At 47.1% G+C, this 22,327-nt stretch overlaps 2 protein-coding genes across 2 annotated transcripts in view; both read left to right on the top strand.

Moving 5' to 3' along the window:
* Positions 1-22,327, top strand: part of LOC124185893 (achaete-scute complex protein T8-like) — a 130,794-nt gene that overhangs the window by 70,446 nt on the left and 38,021 nt on the right. The window lies entirely within an intron of this gene.
* On the top strand, positions 18,159-22,322 carry LOC124185894 (achaete-scute complex protein T3-like). The gene is made up of 4 exons (XM_046577141.1): positions 18,159-18,216; positions 19,715-20,274; positions 20,374-20,672; positions 22,202-22,322. Exons 2-3 carry the CDS (start codon positions 19,784-19,786, stop codon positions 20,624-20,626), a joined length of 744 nt encoding a protein of 247 aa, XP_046433097.1. The 5' UTR covers positions 18,159-18,216; positions 19,715-19,783; the 3' UTR covers positions 20,627-20,672; positions 22,202-22,322.

Below are 22,327 nucleotides of genomic sequence, written 5' to 3'. Positions count from 1 at the left end.
CCCTCTGCGGTATGATATATCATCGGTGACCAAAGGCCCCCGTCTATCCTTCAGCATACAGATAGATCACTCCTAAGGTTATATATACTATGTAAGTACGTTATACGTACACGGTCACGTAGGTGGGGGTGCTTGCGCTGCTTCCTTTCCTCCTCCTCCCCCCTCCCCCCCCCCCCCCCCCCGCCACGGCTTCAAATTTTTCTCCTCTTTCTTATTTTCATTTTTTTCGCCCCCTCTCCCTCCCACCGATCGTGAGCACCTGGCGGCCACCCCCGCGTCCGCACGCGCTGCTGCACCTCGGAGGTGTGCAGCCCGGTACCGAGCCGCGTCGCAACACCCGCACCGAACCTTGTGTTTACAATTCCTTGACGCTGCCGGTATAGGGTAGAGAGAGCATCGATACGAACGCGGCAATCGAGCCGGGGACCGGCAGATGCCCGGTGCTCTTGTAGAATGGTCCGGCATCGATGGGTGACAGGGAGAATCGAAAATGCATAATGGGGGAAATTCGGGGAGCGGCGCAACCCTTCCGCCATCGGCAGGACAAACAACCCCTTCTCGATATATATGCACGTATAATATGCAGTGCGAATTTTTATCCTTTTGGATGAGACGTCGAGGCTCCGGGGACAGCTGCGCTCATGCGACTGTGTTTACCCGAATCTCCGTATATACCTACCTCCTACCTATCTTCGCTCTGTGATTTCTTCATTCTATTTTCCTTTTTTTTTTTTTTTATTTTTTTTTATTTTTCTCCTTCTTTTTCACCTCTCTCTTTTCGAGGACCCTACGCAGCACCCTTAAAATCGGTGCGTCGCATCGCGAGGGCGGGCCAGGTGATGCGGGCACGCGCCATTCCCTGCATCCCCTCGGGAGAGAGAAACCCTTTTGCTGAAATATCGAAATCTTGATTCTCGGGGTCGAGGGGCCAACTGCAGATGCGTTTATATCCGGGTTCGCTGAGCAGGTATCCTCCCCCTCATCGGACGGTCGAGCGTTCTGCTGGTTCGGACGACCCTTTTTGCATGAAAAATTCAACCCTCGATTGATACAGCGTTTGTCGGAAGGAATAAATTTATTTGGAAAAGGGTTATCTATAAACGTGGTAATAGTCAAGGGAAAACACCAAGTTTCCTAAAATAATTATCACGCTTGGCTCAACTGACCCTCGGTATAGGGTATAATCGTCCCAAATATCGCGTTCTTCCTTATTTTCCCTACACTTGTGACGGGCTTTCAGCTCAAGGGGGTTATAAAAAATCGATACATCCGGTTTACGGACTATCGAGGGGGTCGCTTACATCGTACTTGTATCCTCGTTCGAAATAGTCATGCACAAACAGATGCTCCTGTGAACCGATCAGGCGTTCCACGGCCGGTTATAGGTACCCATGTTTGAAATTATCTCACGCCGTTCACCCCGGTGATCAAACGCGAGTGTCACCAACCACCGGCCGTAATCGCTCTCGGCGATATTACACTCGTGTTTCGATATAGATGATGGTCAGTGGTTTTGTGTTCGTGTGTGTGTGCGTGTCAGTGCCACCCTATCAATCGACCGCTGTACAGAGTGGAGCGCGTGCTTGCGACGGATGGAAGGGGGGGGGGGGGGAATAAGAGGGGGATAAAACATGTAGAAGCAACTATTTCAATGTATGCACTTCCACCACCTGCGAGGGGCAGGTGATGCTCGGTGTAATCAGGGCAGGGCGCCAACCTTCCACGAGCTGCATGAGTGTATCGAAACACATGGCTGTACTACTCCCGCGTTTTGTCAAACCTGTGTTATATACACAATATACGCATACATGTACGGTATAAGCGCTTACATACCGTGTAACAAAGCTATGCGCGGTGCTGTCTATGGGTATCTGATACTCGACGCTCGTTGACCACGGTTTTGAATAATGTAGATATTTCAACTTTGCCAAACTTCGTGTCGGTTGAGACATGTGAGTGGGTAACAAACACGGGAACCACCCTTTATACTCGTTGTTATTATAAAAATGATGATAATCTAGCATCCGGCAGTTGTAACGTGATGGTATTTAAGTCAAATTTTCACAACTTTCATGTCCAAGTGCTGTACGAACGGGTTAAATTAAATATTGTTATTTACCTTCAACTTGTAAACCCGTATGAAGATTTGAAATACGATTTATAAATTCCATTCGGATCGCGTTCTCGAAATCAAGAAATACCCGGAAAACCTCGGGAGTCCCGAAAATTCCGGGTTTCCCAATCCCTCCGGGATCCGAACTTTTCTTCCGAAGATTTTGAGACCCAGCACCGTCCTATTATTTTCTAATATTTGTTAGTTGAACACGAATGTATACGTACGAATGAATAACTACCGGTGACTTTGAAAAGTTGCCCAACTGTTTAGATAATTTCTTTAACAATTTTTCAATCTGTCGAAAAATCGGTAGAATAAAATTATCAAGCTATTACACAAAAATCGTGACACGTATAGTCCAACGTTTAATTCTCACATTTAGCTGACTGGTCGGCGTATCTCGTAGGCTCGTACAACAATGGAGATAGCAATAAAAAGTGGGAAAAACGAGAGAGAGAGAGAGAGAGAGAAGAAAGTACGGGAAAATATTAAAACATTCGTTTCCCTTTCTCTCTTGAGTTAATTTTATTTTATTTACTTGTTTGTCTATTCAATTCTTTTTGTTTTTTATCATTTTTTGAACTTGGTGAAATAATAAAAGTGAAGAAAGTGAAGATGACGGTGTCTGATGCACGGTGTACCGTTACAAGCCCGCGAGCGAGGGAGCAGCTATTGTCTGGATTACGGCGAGGTGTCTAACTCCAGTATAACACAAGTGAAGCGTGATATCTTAATCTCGGCTGGGAAACATCTCCCTTTCATTCATTCCCGCGGGATTCTAAAATCTCCGAGATGTACCACAGGGGAGAGTGAAAAGGCCCGAGGGCAAAAACACAAAACGCTCACACCCGTGCAGCCCCCGAATACCGACGCATACATAACCATTGTGGAACGCTCTGTTCTCGACGCGAGTTCTCCAGAGTCTGCATTACGCATCAAGGCGCAGTGTTCGACGAAAATTACAGAAGCGATCATCGTTTATCCGGTTCCTTGGTCTCCCAGCATCGGCCCGATAATTATATACTTTTTCGCCGATTAATGAACATTCCATACAGTACAGCGACGGTTTGTAAAAAGAATCGGGCTCGAGATACGCCAACGTTTCGATTCGGTACAAATCATCCACCGGATTGTGTGATCCATCCGATGCTACAATACATGGACGTCAGTTGATGAGGGTGTACCGGAAGTGAGGTGAAGATGGCTTGTCTCAAGACCGTGTGAAATAGTTGTCGCGATAAAAATGGACGGGACGACTCTTTTCGTCTTCGTCGAACAATGAGGTCCTTGAAAGGAAAACTGCGACGTCACCGTAACCAACGAACAACGACACCGTCTTTGGTGTCTCCTTCGGCTACGGAGGTCTCGGGCACCAAGGAGATAACGCGTGCAGCAGGTTTCTTCAGGTGCCGTCGTAAATTTTCGTACACATATACCGAGGTCGGTGTGACTTGTGTGTAAAAAAGAAGAAGAAGAAGAGAAAAAAAGAAGGCAAGAAAAAACGACCTCCAAACACGGAGGACCAGGGATAAGAATGGAGAACAGAGCTCAATCTATAACCTGCCCTTGATTACCGTGCGTGAAATCTGGCCAAACACCAAATCCCGGTTGAATGCCGTTATCCGAGTCGCCTTGATCTATCACACTCGTGCGCAGCACACCAATATTATTCCGCTCCGCAACCGAGATACCAGTGGGACGGACGAAACGACTTCCTGCCGCAAGCTGCGCCGGCGCACCTCTTCCATCGAGGCTAGGTATCGTTGGCCTAGGTCCGGGAGCCTCGAGCCCTACGGCCAGCCCGAAAGCTCCCTCAGCTCAACGTCGCAATGCGGATCGCTGGTACGATCTTCCGGGCGTTGGGTGTATCGGGGAAAATCACTATCTTAATTTTCGCTTGGAGTAAGATTTCACTCCAATGGAATGAAAAATCGTGAAGCAAGAGAGTGAGAACTGCGCAACTTCAAATCGAATGAAGTTCCAAGCGTTTGGAGTGGAAAAGTTCACTTTTGCGGAGTGAGCATTCAATCCGTTGTGCGATTTCCGCAGTTTTCGCTACAAGGTAATTTACAATTAGAGAGCACGATCCGTTTTAGAATTTCCGACTTACAGTACATCCGCGTCAAGAGTCTGTCTCTAATCGACAAAATTCCTCAAATTGGATGCTTAAGGTGACGCGTACCGTCAACAAGAGTCTGGATACTCGGAGACGCGAAGTGCCGGCAGTTAAACTCGAGACAGTCGAGCTTTCGAGCTTCGCAACGGCGGATCGAGGCGGAGAGAGAGAGTTCTTCTCGTCGCACGTGTGACGAGTCGAGGTAAGGTAAGGTACCCGCATGAGACGATCATGTACCTAAAGACGGGCGGTACCGCCTGCGGGTGAAATTCGTTTATTTTTAACCCTCCTAAAACAAGCGCGGCACGGCGGGATCGCATCGCTCGAAGCGTAGGTATTGAGATGCTGCTGGCCTCGCGTTTCCCGCGGCGCTAACCCAGTCCTGCAGCGGTACCACTTTCCTCTTATCCTCTCTTCTCCTCTCTTCTCTTCTCACCGTCTCAGTGTTTCAGTTGGTCAGGAGCGCGCGTACGCTGTTAAGCTCGGCTCGAGGTGCGCTTTTTGCCTTGGGACCGGTCCACCGATGTCTAGGTCTAGTCTGCGGTCCGGGGCCAGCTGGCTCGGCACTAGCCTCGCGGCGGATTCCGGAGGCGAGTTTTTCCCCCGGCGCAACGTCCTCCTGACGACGGTAATTGAGTAAATTGGAACGGGAATGAAGTCATGAATTGCGAATTGAAGCCTAACGATCACCCTGCGATAATTGGCCATTCCTCGCCTCCTTTTATCCGTCTTCTTTCACCAGAGGAGGAGGAGGAGGAGGACTCGTTGACACAATAAATCCTCGGTTACACGGACAATCGATCGTTGTCCTTGCTCCCGGTACAATGTTTTCCATTATCTCCCTTCTTCTTCTTCTTCTTCTTCTTCTTCTTCTCATTCCTCGCGTCTGCTCAGCTCGGACAGCAAACATCGGGTTTAATTATTATCTACGGTCGTAGTGACGGCTACGCGACTTATCTCGGCTTTTTTCACCCGCGGTGATGTGGGCATAGGGGCACGCCACGGGCACGCCACGGGCACGCCACGGGCACCTCGAGCGTACGTCGCGTCCCCCTGCAGGGCAGGTGCATCGGCCATCTCTATCCTCCTGCAAGACTCTCTTGGTCCCTCCGATGGCGTTTTGATGTCCTCTTGTCAGAGGCGCGTACCCGTCGCCTCTCCCCTCCTTTTCTCTCTCCACGACTTTCCCTCATCACCCTGTCCTCATCTCTCCATCCCCTCCAACAGCCCTGCAGTAGCCACGCGCCGACGGTGAGCCTCGGTTACGTTCATACCTATCTACGCATGTCGCGTACGTACGCGTATCCTTGTAGCTTACATCTGTAAACCTTGGACGTGACGCTGGATAAATCATACCGTGTAATTAGAGGATGATATGGCGGATAATGTTACATAAAGTAAGCACCGTCTCTTCCGAGTACTGCATTACTCGACAAATTGGCTGTATGCAATTTATATACAATTCGTACACTGATGTTATATTCAACTTGTACAATCGGTGTAGAAAAGGAAATTGACCTTACTCGTTCCGATTTTGCGATATTCGCAACCGCCAAGGTTGTCTCTTTTAAAAATCGTTATTTAGTCGCTGGATGCAACGAACGTCAGTAAGGTTCTCAATGTCATCGTTTTCGTTGGAAAAATCTATGCAATCACATTAACCAAATGAAAAACGATAATTCCCCGAGATCAATATCGAATTCAAATTTTCGGACTGAGCTCCATGCGTAAGATTTAACAGACTGAAGAATAGCGAATGAGTAGAATGAAGCAAACGTTGGCTCACAACGAAAATGAAAATTCGATAGCCATTGAGTTGAACGTGTCCGAATGAATCCACTGAAAGTTTAAAAATCATTGAAATCCGCGGCAGTATTACGGTTTTTATAGTACTTACGGCCTGTGGTTAGCGCCGTCAGTCTCTTATGCTTGCAACTATTTAACATTTATGCCGGTGCAAGATGCAGCTGAAAAAGCAGCACTTGACTGCCGAGTTTTTTCAAGGTTTTTCTCTTTCTATAAATAGAACAGGATTTCAACGGTTCACTAACTGAATACATCGCGGACTGCTGAGACAACTAATTGGCAAAAAACCGACTTGAGGAAATTCTTCGACGTGGTAAAAAAGAAACGAAAAAATATCATTTCATTCTGTAGGCAGTGCAGGATACACGGACGACCGTGCGTATCGTGTGTCCTGTGAACGCGCGGCACGGACACGAAAGCACATCGTGTGGCCTTGTCAATGTCGAGACTGAAACCACAGGATCCGAAGACTCACCGTTCAATGTACCTACAACCCGGACACGGAGGAACTTTTTCCCATTTCCTTGGGTTCCTCCGGGTATCGTCCTCGCAGTTTCGTGTTTCCACCTCGTTCCGAACGCGTAAAATTTTTTAACCTGAGGCGAGAAAGATATTTTCGCGATGAAGAGGTACTTGGACATGAAATGCTGGGAGTAAAATATTCCGAAGAATCGGTGACGCGCGACGTTTTTCGGATGCAATTGCAAGATGAATCGTTAGTCAGGCGATGGTCAACTCGTGAAGAAAATTACAACTGCTTTTGCAAGTAATAGATAGAAAACGAAACGACACGATCTCTTGTCGCGATGATCAAAAATTAAGCGTTTACCTGATCGCGTGGTACCGTCGGCAAAAAAATAGCGTATGACGGCCGATAATTCGATTACGTCGAGATTTGCATCGTTTGTACAAATTAGGGATATCGGAGCATGTCGGACAACGTTTCTTCTTCAAGTTCAATGCTTCGATGTAATTAACGTGAGTGTGCGGTCGACCACACTTGTGTGAGAAAAAGCGGACCGCTTCACTCCGGCTTCACATCGCCGACGAACCGTCGCTTCGTTAACGTTGGACCAAACGTGTGTATTGTTATGCACACAAAAGCCGAGACACGGCTACCGGCCGCGGTCCAGCTCTGCGGTCGGTGATCAGCCGACCGCAAACTTGGGCCGCATATAGCTGTCCGTTTACCGCACGCGTGCTGAGAGCAGTTTTTGAGGAAGCGGATGACGGGGACGAGGAGGTGGAAGAGGAGCAGTGGGAGGGGAGAGCGAAGGCAATGGACCGTCAAAAACGAGACGGCGATGACGAACCGGGTACGAAGTTGGAAGACGATCCGCCGGGAGATAGAAACTGGGGAAAGACGGGCCCACTTTTCAAAATTACCGCCGCTCTCGACGGTCGAACCGACGGGCCCGAAGAATTCGGGGGCGCAATTCTCGTCCGCACGTTGATATTTGCCCGAAAATAAGGAGCCGCTACGCGGACGGGCCCCTCTGCATACTCGACTCGGGGAACGGGGCCTGACGCGTACAGTATAGCTGATCTCTGCAGTTGAGGGACAGCTGCGACTGGGTTGAGGCTCTCAGCGCCACGCGACGACCCCGCTCGCCTTCGTACCTATCCGCCATTTTTACAAACCCGAAGTAGGTACCTACCTACCTACCTACGGCGGCTACGTCCCTCCACCTTCTCCTCCGAATCCGACGGAACGTCGCGTCGCTCCCCACACGGCCATGGGGACTCACGTTCGGGGGGACCACCGGACTTGTCACACCTGCAGCGCCTCTCAACGGGCCCCCGGGCCCATGGTCCCCGAGTCGCTGCAACGCGGTGCGCGCCTTGTCGGCACCTTGCGCTCGTCTTCCCGATCACCTACGACCTGCGGGAAAAGTTTTTTTGCAAAAAATTGCGATTTAGAGGTTGAGGGTTCCGTTGATTATGGAAGCTGAACATTTTTTTTCTCGTACGTAAAGATTGAGTGATGCTAATTGTCGATGTTTCTGCGGTAGATTTTATCAAGTTTCTGTTTTGTTATTTTTCAACTCAATATTCTTGCAGTTTGAATACTCGTCTTTTCTGATTTTTCTTCTTATTCGAAACTGCAAAATCGAAGCAAGTTTGAAGAGTTGAAAAAATGCACAGCGTGACATCAGCTGGACAATGTGTAACTAAATGACATGTAACTTTTGCAATTATCTTTTGTATCGGATATGAAAAAATACGATGCAATTACATCAAAATATTCTAATTTTATGTGATATTTCTCTTTGGCTAAACACTGAACAATAATCACACTTGCACCGCAAGAGCAATGCTTGGAAGATCCATGCGCAAGGTGTTCCAAGAACTGCCTGTTATTGCAGTTATTTATTCAACTGCGATATTTATGATCTCTTGCTGTTGATTTTTCATTTCCTTCTCTTGCTGTTGATTTTCTCACACTTTATCCCGAGTTATTACAGATCCTCGTAAATGTAATACGGCGCATCGCTCACGAGGTAACGATCGACCGGTTAGTTTCGATTCTTTCATTTCGCAGGTATCTCTTGTTATTGGCTTTTTATGCAGGGCAACTTGCGTCCTTGATTGCAATAAGCAAGCGAAGAAGTTTGTCTCGAACTCCCTTTCGATTTTCATCTCGAAGCTAAAATCACCATCATTATTTGTCGATCCTTGTTGCGGTTTGCGGTAAATACGGTGAAGTTGATGGGCATATTTTAATCGAGAAATTAGACTTGCGTTGCATGGAATGGTAGGCGGATGGTAATGAATTGTCTTTTTGCAATTTCGAACTTCGAACCGATAAAAATATTGGTTCGATTCAACGCAATCGATTTTTTCAAAATGTACTTCATAATCGTTTCCACTGTTATTGACTTAATAACTTTTCATACGATGAAAATGTATGGAAATCTCGAATATTCCGGAATTGTTTGAATTCCGTGAGCCGGAAATTCGACGACAGGTGATCGCGTTCTGCTGGGCGGAGATTTGCCGATCGTTCGATAGCAACATCCAAGGAGTTCGTCTCCGACTTGGGAGCTCCTGAGGATCGGTGTAATTACAGTTGGCAACGAGCTGGGAACGATTTTGCACGATGGTAATTATCGGGTGGTCTGCCGCATCTCGGTATCGCTAAAAAAATACCGTTCCCGAGTCGCCGTTTCACCTGCCGGAATCGTGGTCCAAATTTCGAGTGTGTAGAAACTAACGGACAAAATCGGCTGACTTGCGATTTTATAAATACAATGCATCGTATCGCGCAAAGTGCATCGTTCGTAGCTAGAGTTTACGAAGGGAACGGTTCCAGTTGTATTCGGTGAGGTACGGGAAGGTAATGGAAGAAATCTCGTCGGACAAATTGGATAGGGAAACACGGAAAGTTAATTTGATGACGATAAAAAAGTACAACCGACTCGTTCTGTGTGGTCCAGTCGTCCTCCTCACAATCAATCCTCCGCATAACTCTCCCTCGGAATTATAACTGTCGCGTTACAAAGTGCGCTTGCCTCTCATCCCTTTCGGCGCATGAGTTGTGAGTATATAACCAGCCGAGATGCCTGAATTAATATACGCGTTCAGGCGACACACATGCCGCCCGATGAAACTACGTAATAAGTCCAGAATGCACGCGCGACTTTCGATTTGTTCGTCTAATTACGAAGAAAAAGAAAATGAGTAAATAAAAAAACGGAATCAAGTCCCGTACTCGGGGTTCTCGGACCGCCCTGCACGCTGCCAAGCTGGACATTTCGAGAATCCGACGGGGGGAAAGGGAGAGAAAAATAGAGGAGTTGTCCGAGGGGAGTGGACTAAGAGAAACTAGAGGGCGTCGATGGGGGAACAAAAAACGGGTTTTTGTAGCGTGGAGAATTATTATTGAATTTGAAAATTAATAGAAATTATGGGTCGGAGGGAAAAAAAAAGGAAAGAAAGGTAACAAAAATTAAAAAAAACAGTCAGATCTAGGGCTCTGCCGTACGCGTTCCTGATATTCTTCTCTAGTATTTGCTCTGCTACCTTTTTGTACCGATTTTTTCAACTCTGTTTCCTTTGCGCTCTTCTATTCTTTTTTCAACCCTCGTGGGAATGCGCTTCTTGTATTTATACCATGGCTGAGATTTCTGGATTGTTTTTTTTCAGTGTGGTTCACTACCGGTCATTAGATCCACATCCATACATAAGGAAATCCCTAACATGTTTTCATTTCGTATTGTTCGCGGATTGTTCGAATTCGAGAAAATTTAATTATACGTATGATCGATCGAGTGCGAATGGAGACTAAGTGAAAAAGAAAAAAGGAAGAGCGTTTCGCACGCTATTCGACTTTGACATAGATTTTTTAATGAAAATACAAGGAATTGTTTATCAACCCTGAGAAACTCACCTATTACGTATTTTTTTGATTTTTTGTTGAATGAAAAATTCGTCTTACTTTACGGTTCAATCAAATTCTAGAAACTTGTACTCCCCGTGCGGTAGGGATTCTGTTTTTTTTTTTTTTCCCTTTCAATTAAATCGGAGTATTTCCACGGTGTGACCGCAGCGGAAAATTCGTATCTGCGTGCACCGAGCTGATTAAACGCGGTCGTGCAGCGTGAGAGGTCGGATGAATGGCTGACGGAGGCGAAGTCAGCGTGAAATTAGTAAATTGAATAAAAAGTATGTCACACCCCCGTAAAATTGGGAAGCTGGCGGGTACAAAGCGGCCGCCAAGCGGGGCGTTTCTGTCGGTGAATGTTTCTTTTTTATTCTTCTTTTTTGTTTTCTGTAAAAGGAGGGTTTGAAAAGTTTCGGAGGCACTTCCGATTCGAGAGCGAATTACTCCGCAGTCGTCGGTATTCCAGAAGGAACGGGTTGGTCCCAAATTACGCGAGTCCGCTCGATGATTCGCAGGAATTCGGAAAATGTTGTAAATCCGTGTGCAGAGCACGCGGTTCTCCGTATCACGGATACGCCGGGGGCATTTAAAACGATCCCCAAAGCGGGATCTCGTTCTCGAGGCAAATCGTTCCCGGGGAGTTTGAGCAAAGGTAAACAGGACCACCCACAGAGGGTAGAAAAAGCACCGGTATATTTTTGACCCATGTTGAAGAATTTTTTTTGGGATCTGAACTCGGGTATGTTCGAAACGTGGCAAGCGATCATCGCCGTGTAGAGAAACACATCGGACGTTAACAATAACGAAAGGCTAGAGGTTTTGAGAACGCGGAGCAAAGCAAACCGCTTCGGACAAACGATCGGTATATTAATTAGTCAGAATTTTTATTCTAATTAGTCGGAAGATAGGCCACAGCATCGTCAAACGAAACGAGGGACAATAAAGTCGAACAATTACGAGAACACGTTGATAATTAACCCTGATAATTAACGCCCCTGTCCCGCGGTGGTCCGGCAATAATTTTCTACGCTGATGCGAGCCTCGCTCGATTTTCTTATACCTTCAAGCCCGATGTTCTCACAGAATCTCGAATCGCCGGCGTCGGGCGTCGCGTGGCACTTTTATTTTATTATTCGAATGACGACGATCGCGTCCCGAGGGACACCGGAAAACTCTGGAACCACGTAAAAGCGCCACGCGGCAGCGCGTGAGGGAGATACGAAGATTTCTCGGAATCCCTGCAAAGCAAATTTTCGCATCCATGATTGTTGAATCAACATTATGAACCGCGTTGACTGTAAAATTTCTAAAAATTTTTATCGGCCTACAGGTGGACAAACACAGATTAATATCCTGTTTTTCCTATCCCTTTTCTCATTTTTCCATACCTCGTATCTTCGTATTTTGAAATTCTATACGAATCAGATTTTAAGTTTTTTTGAAAATTCGTCATTTCGAATATTTTATTCCCCCATCTGAAAATGATGCATTCATGAAAAAAATCACGTGCACTTGATCGAAGCAAAAAGATTCGATTTTAATATCACCTTATCGATTATTAGTTTACTTGGCGTAGGCAAGAAAGTCTAATCTGATTCGTTTGAAAATGTATTTTAACCGAACAAAATTTACGAATCGATATTTTTTTTTTTTTTTTTCTATCGGTATACTCGAAGATTTGAAAATGAGCTCGTATACTGTTTTTTTTTTTTTTCTCTCGTTTCGTCTTACTTTCCTTAATCGTCGTTAATCATGCCCTTCGGCACGAATATTCGGTCTCGCAAAAACTGTTGTACCCAAGAACGCTTTTCTGACCAGACTGGAGTCGACTGACAATCGAGGGGGCGATTTAATTTCTCTCTTCTCTTAGCGTGCGAGGTGTTTTTGTTGCATTAGATGCGTCGAGTCCGCGAGCAAACAACCGAGAGACAAGCAAGTGGTCCTTTTCAACCCCGGCATCAGACTCGATTACGCATTCAATCCACGTTCATCCTTCATTGAGGCGAACCCGAGGGACGATCGGGACTCCATTCACAGAGTCCGCGGACGTTCGTGGAACCTCTGGCAAAAACCGGGAATCGGTATCTCATTGTTTCCCGATCTTGGCCGTATCGAGGGGCGTAAAATAATGAAGGAATATTCTCGTTCGCGGTATGAGTCAGAGACGGAGTCCGATTACGGAGATCGGCTCAAAGGGTTTCTCTGTTGTCCGGAGAACCGGACATGCGACTTGCGTAGGCCGATCAACGGCGGCTCTGTTCACTCGGAGATAAATCGGAGCCCCGGTTTATCTTTCCCGAGCAAATACTCGTCGCTCAGATACCTCATTGATCGATGTCTATTCAGGACGTGACGTAGCCGCGAGAGACCGCCGTCAGATCTACGCCTCTGAACTTTGACGCGACGATTCCTGTCTCGAAACTGAAACGGAATTGGGAATTTGATCGTGGTAACTAAACTAGGATCGCGAAATTTCTCACTGAAACATTGCGACGACGACGGTCCGTTTGTTCAGGGGAGTTGAGAGGAATAAAAGGAATAGAAAATATTTGTTTAGACACGTTTATTGCCATCCCCCCCCCTCCCGTAATCCGGCGGTACAAAAGGTGCTGGATTTTTCTTCCTTCCTTGGAAAGCGTTTCCTCCTCTTCTTCGTCCTCCATCGGTTTTTGAATTTTCGTTATCTTTGCCAGTATATCTAGCCGGTTGATCTCGTCGTTTTAACGTGCAACTATCTAAATCGTCGTTTCTCGTAGGTCGGTAAACGTTTCTCTTTGGCGGCGACCGCCCGGAAGAACGGATCCTTCCAGCTCCGTATTTCACAGAAGAGGCGAAGGGAAAAAGAAAAAATCTCGGATATTTGAGATAACTTTAATTGACCGAAGATTAACCTCCCCAACGATCGCACGAAAATTGATCTGATCGCCCAAAATGCCTCCCACGTCCCACTGATTTCCTGTATAATTTCGATCTTCATCTCTGTTCACTGCAAACGGAGAGTGGCGATCTCTTCTCCTCTTTTACTCTCTCACCCTCTCTTTATCTCTCCTTCGTTCTCTCTGTCTTTCTTCTTACCGTTGCGGAAATACCGAGTTATAAGGTGCTGGACTTAAAGAGGATAAAATCTCCGGAGCAGGTTCCTAATTAATAAAGATAAAAGTCCGAGAATACCGCGGCGGCCGGATCAACAACTCAGCGCGCGAAGAGCGGACGGCATTTTTCAGGCTAAACTCCGACTCGCCATCGAGACTCCGCAGCTTCAACTCTCCGTGAAGCATAGCCGAGGCCGCAGATTATATTCGCACCTCGGAATCTCTGATACATATCTGGACGCTTTGTCAAATCCCCGCGCCATTCGAGCCATTGCTCATCGGTTAAACGGCGTGGCAGTGAAAATATCTTTTCTTCCCTGGTTCTGGCTTAACAGTGCGTGATACTGCTGAAAGAAGACGAGGATAGAAGTATTCGAGCTTAGGAACGCAGGATAAGATTTAATTGTGTTCGTGATGAAAATCCATCATTTTTCAATAGATGCGGTGAAGGAAAAGGGGTGGATGTGAGGCTTTTGATTACAGACGGGTTGCGTATAAGAATGATCACTAATTTTTCTCTTCGTCGGTTGCATCCTGCAGAGTGCAGTATTATACTTACACGTAACGATAGAGGAAAGGCTAATAGGCAAGTTTTCATCGAATTATACGGAGGTTTATGCGCGGCTGTGCGCCGATGTTGAAGGGAGCTACCAGGTATCGGTCGGGCCAATTTCGACGCCCATAGAAAAAATGGTGGCGGTAGGGAGAGAGGAGGGGTGATCGGTCGGATTATTAATTTATAATTTCATCGAGCGAAGAAGCTGGCTCCTCTTCTCGAGGCGGTCAGCGAGCGCTCGGTTCCTCGGACGGCCGCACGCATCCCGAAAGTTCGGGACCGACGGACCCTGGGCTCCGCATCATCATCCATCTTCGCCTCGGTGGATCAATCTTTGCGGGGCCCTTTCTTGAAGAAGAAAAGAGAAAAGAAGAATGAAAAAAAAAAGAAGAAAGAAAATAAATAAATGAAACCAAAAACAAAAAAAAAAAAAGAAAATAAAAAATAAAAAACAAAATAAACAACCAACCCGCAGGGATGAAGAAGAAATTTTCTCCCTCTCGTAAGCGATAGTGTCGCGAGCTGTGGACGCGATCAAGGGGAAGGAAACCCGGGATCGGTGATACGCCGACGTTGTGACGAGATCCGGATCATTAATCATGTCACGAACACGCGGCCTGCAACGGACCCTCGAAATCTATGAGGATCGCTAAACAGGGATAACCATTTGCTCGGTCACAGCTATTACACGAAATTTTCTAACATTGATTTACAGTTCCATTCGTTATCGCGATACACACGCGCCCAGATCCTTGTAATTATCTCTTCAATAAATATAAATGACACAGCTATATTCCGAGTCAGCTCGTTTCGAGATCGATCATCCGTCGATACGTGGAGAGAATCGGAGTCAGTTTTTATTTAGCTAGATATTCATCCCACTCTGTCATACATCCTCCAAATTTCCAGTCAATCGTGGAAGAGCTCGGTGTGAAAAGGAAAGAAGGGAGTGTTCTGGTTATAGAATACAGTGGAACAATATCAGTCTTATAAAGAAGTGACGATGATAATAATAATATCAGTGCTTAGAAATTTCAACTCAAGCTTATTGAATTGAATGAATTTGAACAAAAGAAACTCTTTTAACGTACCTAAGCAAAATTCATCCTAAATCAAAATTGGACAGTGTGATAGGATTTTTATATTAATTACAGCAGTTTTCGAACAATAAGTAAATTTTATGTTTTTAAATCAGTGACTTATTTTTATTCTTTATTATTATTGCGAAGAGGTTATCTCAACCAGATTCTGCTCAGTCTACTATTATTCACCTTGGTTGCCTAATTTCTCCAACAAAGTATCCTGGCCAAAAAATACGCGTCGAAAAACGAATGTAAAAAAAAAGAAAAAAGGAAAGAAACCACGCGTGACCTGCAGCGGCAGGTAAATCGTGCTTTCGCATGTGCATTGTAACGATGTGACCCCAGGTTTGAGGCTAACTGCAGGCAGCCCCGCCTTCACCCCAGCAAACAGAAGGTGCTGAGAATGTTTAGAAATTCAGTAACCTGCAACGAACGTGACATATGTGGCATACGTTGGCCCGCCGGCCGCACCGGGTGATATTCGCGTACAGTACGTACCTACGTATTGTACCTACATTCATATACCCGGTGTCACGGTATGCGCTCGTTGTATACATACCTACCTGACTATGTGCCACGAAGAAGGGAGGAATGCGACGTACCTATGCATATAATACGGCTCCACCATGTCGGTGCTGCGCGTACCTGTCGTCGACGAGCTGTGCACCATGTGACGCCTACCCCTGCGACCCCACCAGCCGCCCCACTGCACCGTCTATGGTATTCACGTGTTTTCCTCCCATATATGCCTGACTGATCGAGTGGTGAAGTGTTTTTTTTTTTTTTAAATATATTCATCCAGTAATTAGACCTCGGATATTTATCGTTCGCTTGACCCGATTTTGAGGTGGAATTTGCGCGAACAGATTCAGTTTTTCTTTCTTTTTTTTTTTTTTTTGTAAGCTGGTTTCATCAAGCGAAAAACCATTGCATTTCTCGATATCTTATCAGGGTCCGTTCACGTTGTTAAACAGAATTAAACTCATCACCGTTCAAAACTGAGTTAAAGTAATCTAAGCCGTGACAAAATGGTCTGCCGATATGAGCAAAGACTTGCAGCGAGCAATTGATCGGAGTTAAAAACGAGAGATATCGATTTCTAAGGACAATAATATCCGATAACGATGTATAAGAAAATTTATTTATCTCTGATGCCTCGCGTAGCTTGACGCGAAGATAACTTTCGGCCGTGAGAGAAGCTACACCGTTATTATTTTTTATAATTTCATTGTAGTTGAGGGGTGCAGGTCTGACCCCGGTAATCATCCCGGAATTAATTACCGGCTACACAGAGTGGTAGGAAGATCGATGTCCGGACGGTATTAACGAAAACCTCACGTTGGTGAGTCGAAGGTGAATACTTATTGTTAATTATAACATATATCTGTATATACAGTACAAAATTCGTAGACATAAACTGAGACGACTTTCTTGAATATGCAAGAAATAAGGCTGTTGTAACTAATAGAGCAAGAGCTAAAATGTAGAATTTTCATTTGAAATCACATTGGAAAGGCAAAAATCCCGTTGATTTGTCCAATTTTACTCAACCATCCCTATCATTTTTTTGAGACTACCATTTATCACAAATTCATTTGTCTTTCATTGGTCGATTCAGCAACGCTATATTTGGTGGTCAGAATCGATATCGTTGGCAATCTTGAAACATTAGATACTCAACGATACCAAGATAATAAAAAAAGTGTCTTAGTTGAATCACAGAGAATAATCAGGTTTTGAATAAAGGGAATAGTCGCAGGATGAAATCGAACGAATCTAACAGTATTTTGACGATTTTAAAACAAGCAATCGATATCCATGTTAATAATAATTTCGGTACGACTTTTTTCATTTCCTTTTATCTGTTTTATCGTCGCAATTTTCAGAAAATCATTCCAACTCACGAATATCCAATTTCAACGAATACTCAACCTCGCGTTAAAGTTGCCGAAAACTTATCGATTCCAGCCTCACGAACCTCGTTAAAAGGATCAGGTTATGCAATGCTGCATGCCAAGAGGATAGGGTGGACACAATATCGCAGGACATAACGCGGTCGATCCTGGATAAGGAGGAGACGACTCATCGTCCCCGGATAGGAGTTCATGTGACTACGGAGATTAGGATTTTAATTGTTACATGGATCATCCTTTGAGCTCCCCCCCCCCCCCTTGCCGCCACCTCTTTCCACGCCACCGAAGTTCCACACCGACACGGAATCCCCGCGGCACACGTGTGCGACCGCATTGTGACGACGTAACACACGCGCATTGGGGTAGGGCCGAGCCGGACTGACCTGATCTGGAGGACGAGAGGAGCCGAGGACCTCGGACGGGCAGGGAACGACCCGGTTTATCCGTTTCAGAGGCGAACGTAACCGCCTGCAAGCGGCGTACGCCTCGACGGGATTCGGAGTTGACCGTTGAGCCGGCGCCCTATCTTATCTCGCTCCCCCGGAATTTACGTTGGCTTATGCGCCGCGCTTTATCGAGTCACGATTGTTTCCTCAAAGGGTGGATCCGGCCGGTAATGCCCGCGTTCCGATGCCCAGACCACGTAATCCGTGAGGGGCAACGAATCCGGTCGAGAGGTATCGTCGTGCAATGCGCGCCGAAAGATTACGGAGCCATGGGAAAAAGGGACAGTTTCTTCTTTTTCTTTGCATCGTACGTAGGTACGCGTTGATCTTGGGAAATTAGTCTTGGTCAAATTGGATTACGGCTTAACGGTAACCGAGACCGTTTACTAGGCACCGATCGGTGTACACCGCAGGGTTCCTTACCCTCAACCCGAATTAGTCGGCCTCGCAGGTTGTATGCAAACGGACAAATTCGCTCCGCAGTCCTCGGGAAACCTGTGCTAAATATCGGGACGAGTAACTCTTCGGGAACAAGAGTCGGCTATACCGCTATAAACTTTACCGTACACGGCTTTTATAGATGTTTCCTATACACTGGATATCGTTTTTGGGGGACTCGATGCGTTGTAAAGTTGGTAATGGTTTGGAAAGAAGAAGAACCGAGTATTTACCAGTGCAATTGTCAAGTCAACACACCGGATTACGGTGAGCGGTTATTTTGTCTTTGGTGAGATATCCCTAAGGGTGGTAAGGTATACTGGAAATTAGTCGGACTCTTAGCTCGCTGATAAAAAAACAGTTCCAAATTGCCAAAATTGCGTCAGCGATATTTGCGACCCTGACAGATTTATAAAACTAATTTCCCAAGTATCGCACATCCCAAGATTCACCGACGCTGAGCCTTACCCCGATGAAATTGCAATTTGTGCAGTGAGGTCGCATTGCGCAAAATGTGGGGTCAGCAAAGTGTGGGTTAAAAAAGTCGTTTGGTTTTCAACGTCTCGACACCCCTTCGCGTGACATCAGAGTGTATGACAGAGAGCACCGGGGTTGTGGAGCTGAAAGAGGAACTAGGAACAGGGTATACCTGTTCCTCATCGAGCGCGGTGTGCAGTCTGGATTGGGATTCTGCGTTGGTGTGCGTGCGTGTGTTCAAATGAGTATAGGCACTCACGCACACGTGCTGAATCCCCTCTTTTTCTCTCTCTCTCTCTGTCTCTCTCTCTCTCTCCTCGGAATCAGGCGCGCGCGTATGCCGCCGCCGTCGGTCGGGTGCCTCTGGAGGATGAGAGAAAAAACGAAGAAGAAGACCAACCGAGAGAGCGAGAGAGAGAGAGAGAGAGAGAGAGAGAAAGAGAAGGAGAGATCGTCGGAGGGGCCATGGCGCGCGCCAGGTCCAGTGGAAGGGAGAGACGCTCGCCGCGTACAGCTTCCCCTCGAAACGGCGACTCGGCGTCTCTCTCGTCAACGTCGATCCTCCTCTTCCTGCGAGACCCCCGTTCCCAGGGGTACGATTTTTTTTTTCCCCCGCATCTATGCAACTGTAACCGAAATCTTTCTCGCAGGCGAGGTAGACGGCGGGCCGAAAAAATTTGAGGATGACGATGAAACGATTTTAGGGTGGTTTAACGACTAGTAACGATGATCTCTTTGCCGCAGGATAAGTTGTCCCGGTACGCGGGTAAAACAGCGGCTGATTTACGTTTGGAAAATTTTTAAACGTTCGACTCGGTATCGCAAAGCCAAACACGTTTTTTACCCGTCAACCTAGTACCAGCGATAAGTCGTCGAGCGGGGAACGGTTTTTGGTCAGATGAGAATCACGGGGCTTAGGGCCTAAGGGGCGCTCGACTGAGGTGCGCGAGACAGGGGCGGGGCGGCAGGGGAAGGGGGCCTTTAGGGCCCGATCCGATCGAGTGCGGGGACCGACTGGTGGGGATAGGCGCGTGCCCGCCCGGCTATATAAGGCCCCGAACCCTCCACGGGCAAGCATTTCGGGAGCCACAACCACTCAGTAAGCATTGGGGGTGCGTACTCCCAGTTACAAACGTTGAAACCGTTCGCAAGTTACGTTTTTTTTCGTTTCGTATTATCCAACGAAACGTCAATCGGCCGACAACCGACTAACACGTTTCTCCTCGTGCTCGTTGCCCGTTTTTGAAACGACGTTTTACTTTCACAAAACCGCGTGATTGGCGCGCAGAACTTGAAATCCGGGTGTGAGTCCCAGCGTGAGCGCAAGTGGGATAGAAACAGCGAAGTACACTGTGACATGACCTTAGTGGGACTTGAGGAAGAGAAACTTAACGAGTTGCCAGTTATGTTGACCGTCCAGCAGCATCACGCCGGCATGTTGGGCTCGGGTGTTGGGTCCCAGGTTCATCGGAGCAACGTGATCGTGTCGACGAGCAGCGGCGGGATCACCGGGAGCATGGAGTCGAAGAGCTTGCAGCACGGGTGCAAGCGGGCGAAGCTCTACGCCCAGGCGACACCCTACAGCGCCGTTCCGCACCAACCGGCCTCCGTAGCGCGGCGAAACGCCCGCGAGCGGAATCGCGTGAAACAGGTTAACAACGGGTTCGCGACCCTGCGCCAGCATATCCCGCAGAGCGTGGCTCAGGCTCTCGGCGGAAACACGGCCGGGACCGGAGGCGCGTCTCGGGCCGGAAGCAAGAAGCTCTCGAAGGTCGAAACGCTGCGGATGGCCGTAGAGTACATCCGCAGTCTTCAGCGCCTGCTCGAGGAGAACGACGGCTCCTCGGAGTCCTCCGGTTCAACCGCTTTCGGCACCTCTTCGAGTGCCGATTCCGGCCACCAATCGGCAGGCGAGCTCCGGCTTTCCGCCGAGCTCCGGTCCCACAGTTCCGAAATCCATCACCACCTCAGACAGAGTGCGGAATCCTCGTTCAACCCGCCACCCTCGTCAGAGGCTTCCAGTTCTCCGACGCCCAGCTTCGTTTCCGAGGCGTCTTCGGGGGGTGGAAGTCAGGGCTACGGAACCGCCACCGGCACCCTCTACGCCCAGCACTCCGACAGCTACGACAACTACGAACCGATGAGTCCCGAGGACGAGGAACTCCTCGACGTCATCACGTGGTGGCAGCAGAGTCAATGAGGCCGGTTCACGCGCCACCTAGGCTTTCCCACCGTGGCATCGTCAGGTTGGTACACGCTCTCTAACTTGTTGTTTTGCACCCCGTTACGACTGACGGTGCGATTACGGTTTACATTAGTCGTCGCGATCGCGATCACTCACGTTTTTTACCGTTCGTCGTAGGGAGTCTTCCGAGTTCCTTGCAAGCCGTCGACCCGCAAGCTTTGATCTTTCGGTTTTTCTTAATTTTATTATTTATTTATTTTTTTTTATTCTCTTCCACCGATATATTTGTTGCCAACCGACCGTGCATAATACCCGGCACGTATTATATTATACGTATCGACGTATATGTGTGTATGAATGTGACGTTCAAAGAAGAGTTTCCTCCGGCTAGATTTGTGACCTTGCCATTTACAATGGGGCGAGCGAACCCTCGCCGAAATCTCGACCATTCAATGCACAGACTCCATTCAAAGAACGCGCCGGCGAGAACGGTGGACCAGTACACATCCGAGAGGTAGAGAAGAAGAAGCTTTTGTTCGACACTTCTTCTTTCACGTTCTTCCGAGCTTCTCTTCCTTCGAAACCGTACGTACTCCTCCTCCTGGTCCTCCTCCTCCACCTCTCTTCACTGCGGTCTTTCGAATTCATTTTTTTTTTTTTACACCCTTTACCCTCCCACTCTATCACTTTGTTTCTCTCTTTTTTCTCTCATACTCGCCCCCTGATATCGTTTTTGCGACAGCGCCTATAAAAACCGAAATCAATTCTCTCTCCGTTTTCATAATTGTTGATTCCGGCGACAAGATGTGCGGCAAAAATTTTTTCATCCAATTCTTATCAACGTTTTTTTTTTTTTTTTTTTTTTGATATTGAAAATAATTGTCGCTGATATTTTTCCGTAGGATTTCCCGCGCCTGTACGCACACGCAAAGGATCCTTCCTTCGTCCTCGTCAGCTCCATTCTCTCCGGGCCCTCCGAGATTTCGTCTCGCGCGCTGCATTTAACTCGAATGAATGCATCTTTCAGGATATACCAGTCTCTCCTTGGTTCCACAGCCCCACCCCTCGCCTTTTGTCGGTTTTTCAACCAGTCGCTATTCTCTTCCCGTGTGTGTTCGTTCTTGCCCGTCGCGCTGCTTTCGGTGTGTTCAGGCAGCGTTGCTCGTCGCTACGACGATCGTCAAGAGTATAAGGACGACGGTGGTCCCTAAGATTCTCTCTTCGGTCCCCTCGACGTCATCGCTTGGAAAACGCGCCCTTACCTGAAATCATTCCCCATAGCCGACTACCTGAGTTGTTGAGCCGAATATTCGGATCCAGCCTTTCTGGCATCGAGCCTTCCGAGGAGATACTGCGAAACCACGTGTTCTTGGGAAAAGACAGACTTCGTCTTCTGCCTACGATTTTCACTCGGAAATTACATATTTTTGCGTATAAATTTTACCGCATTGATTGGTTAAAAAAAGATTCTTCGTACATCTTGATTCGCGTTATAGTTCAAGTATCGATATATTCCGATATATCTGTCAATGTGAAAACGGATCTATGATATCGATTGTAACTAACGATGACCTCCTTACTTTGTTACAGCATAACGGCCAGTAAAACCGAGGTTACGCGGAAAAAGGAAGTAGACAAAGATGAAAGAGGGGGAGAGAGAGAGAGAGAGAGAGAGAGAGAGAGAGAGAGAGAGAGACGAGAAATACGCTGATGAAA

This window comes from Neodiprion fabricii, chromosome 6, assembly GCF_021155785.1.
Source record: "Neodiprion fabricii isolate iyNeoFabr1 chromosome 6, iyNeoFabr1.1, whole genome shotgun sequence".
Taxonomy (NCBI): Eukaryota; Metazoa; Arthropoda; class Insecta; order Hymenoptera; family Diprionidae; genus Neodiprion; species Neodiprion fabricii.
This window is presented reverse-complemented; position numbering and strand designations above follow the sequence as displayed.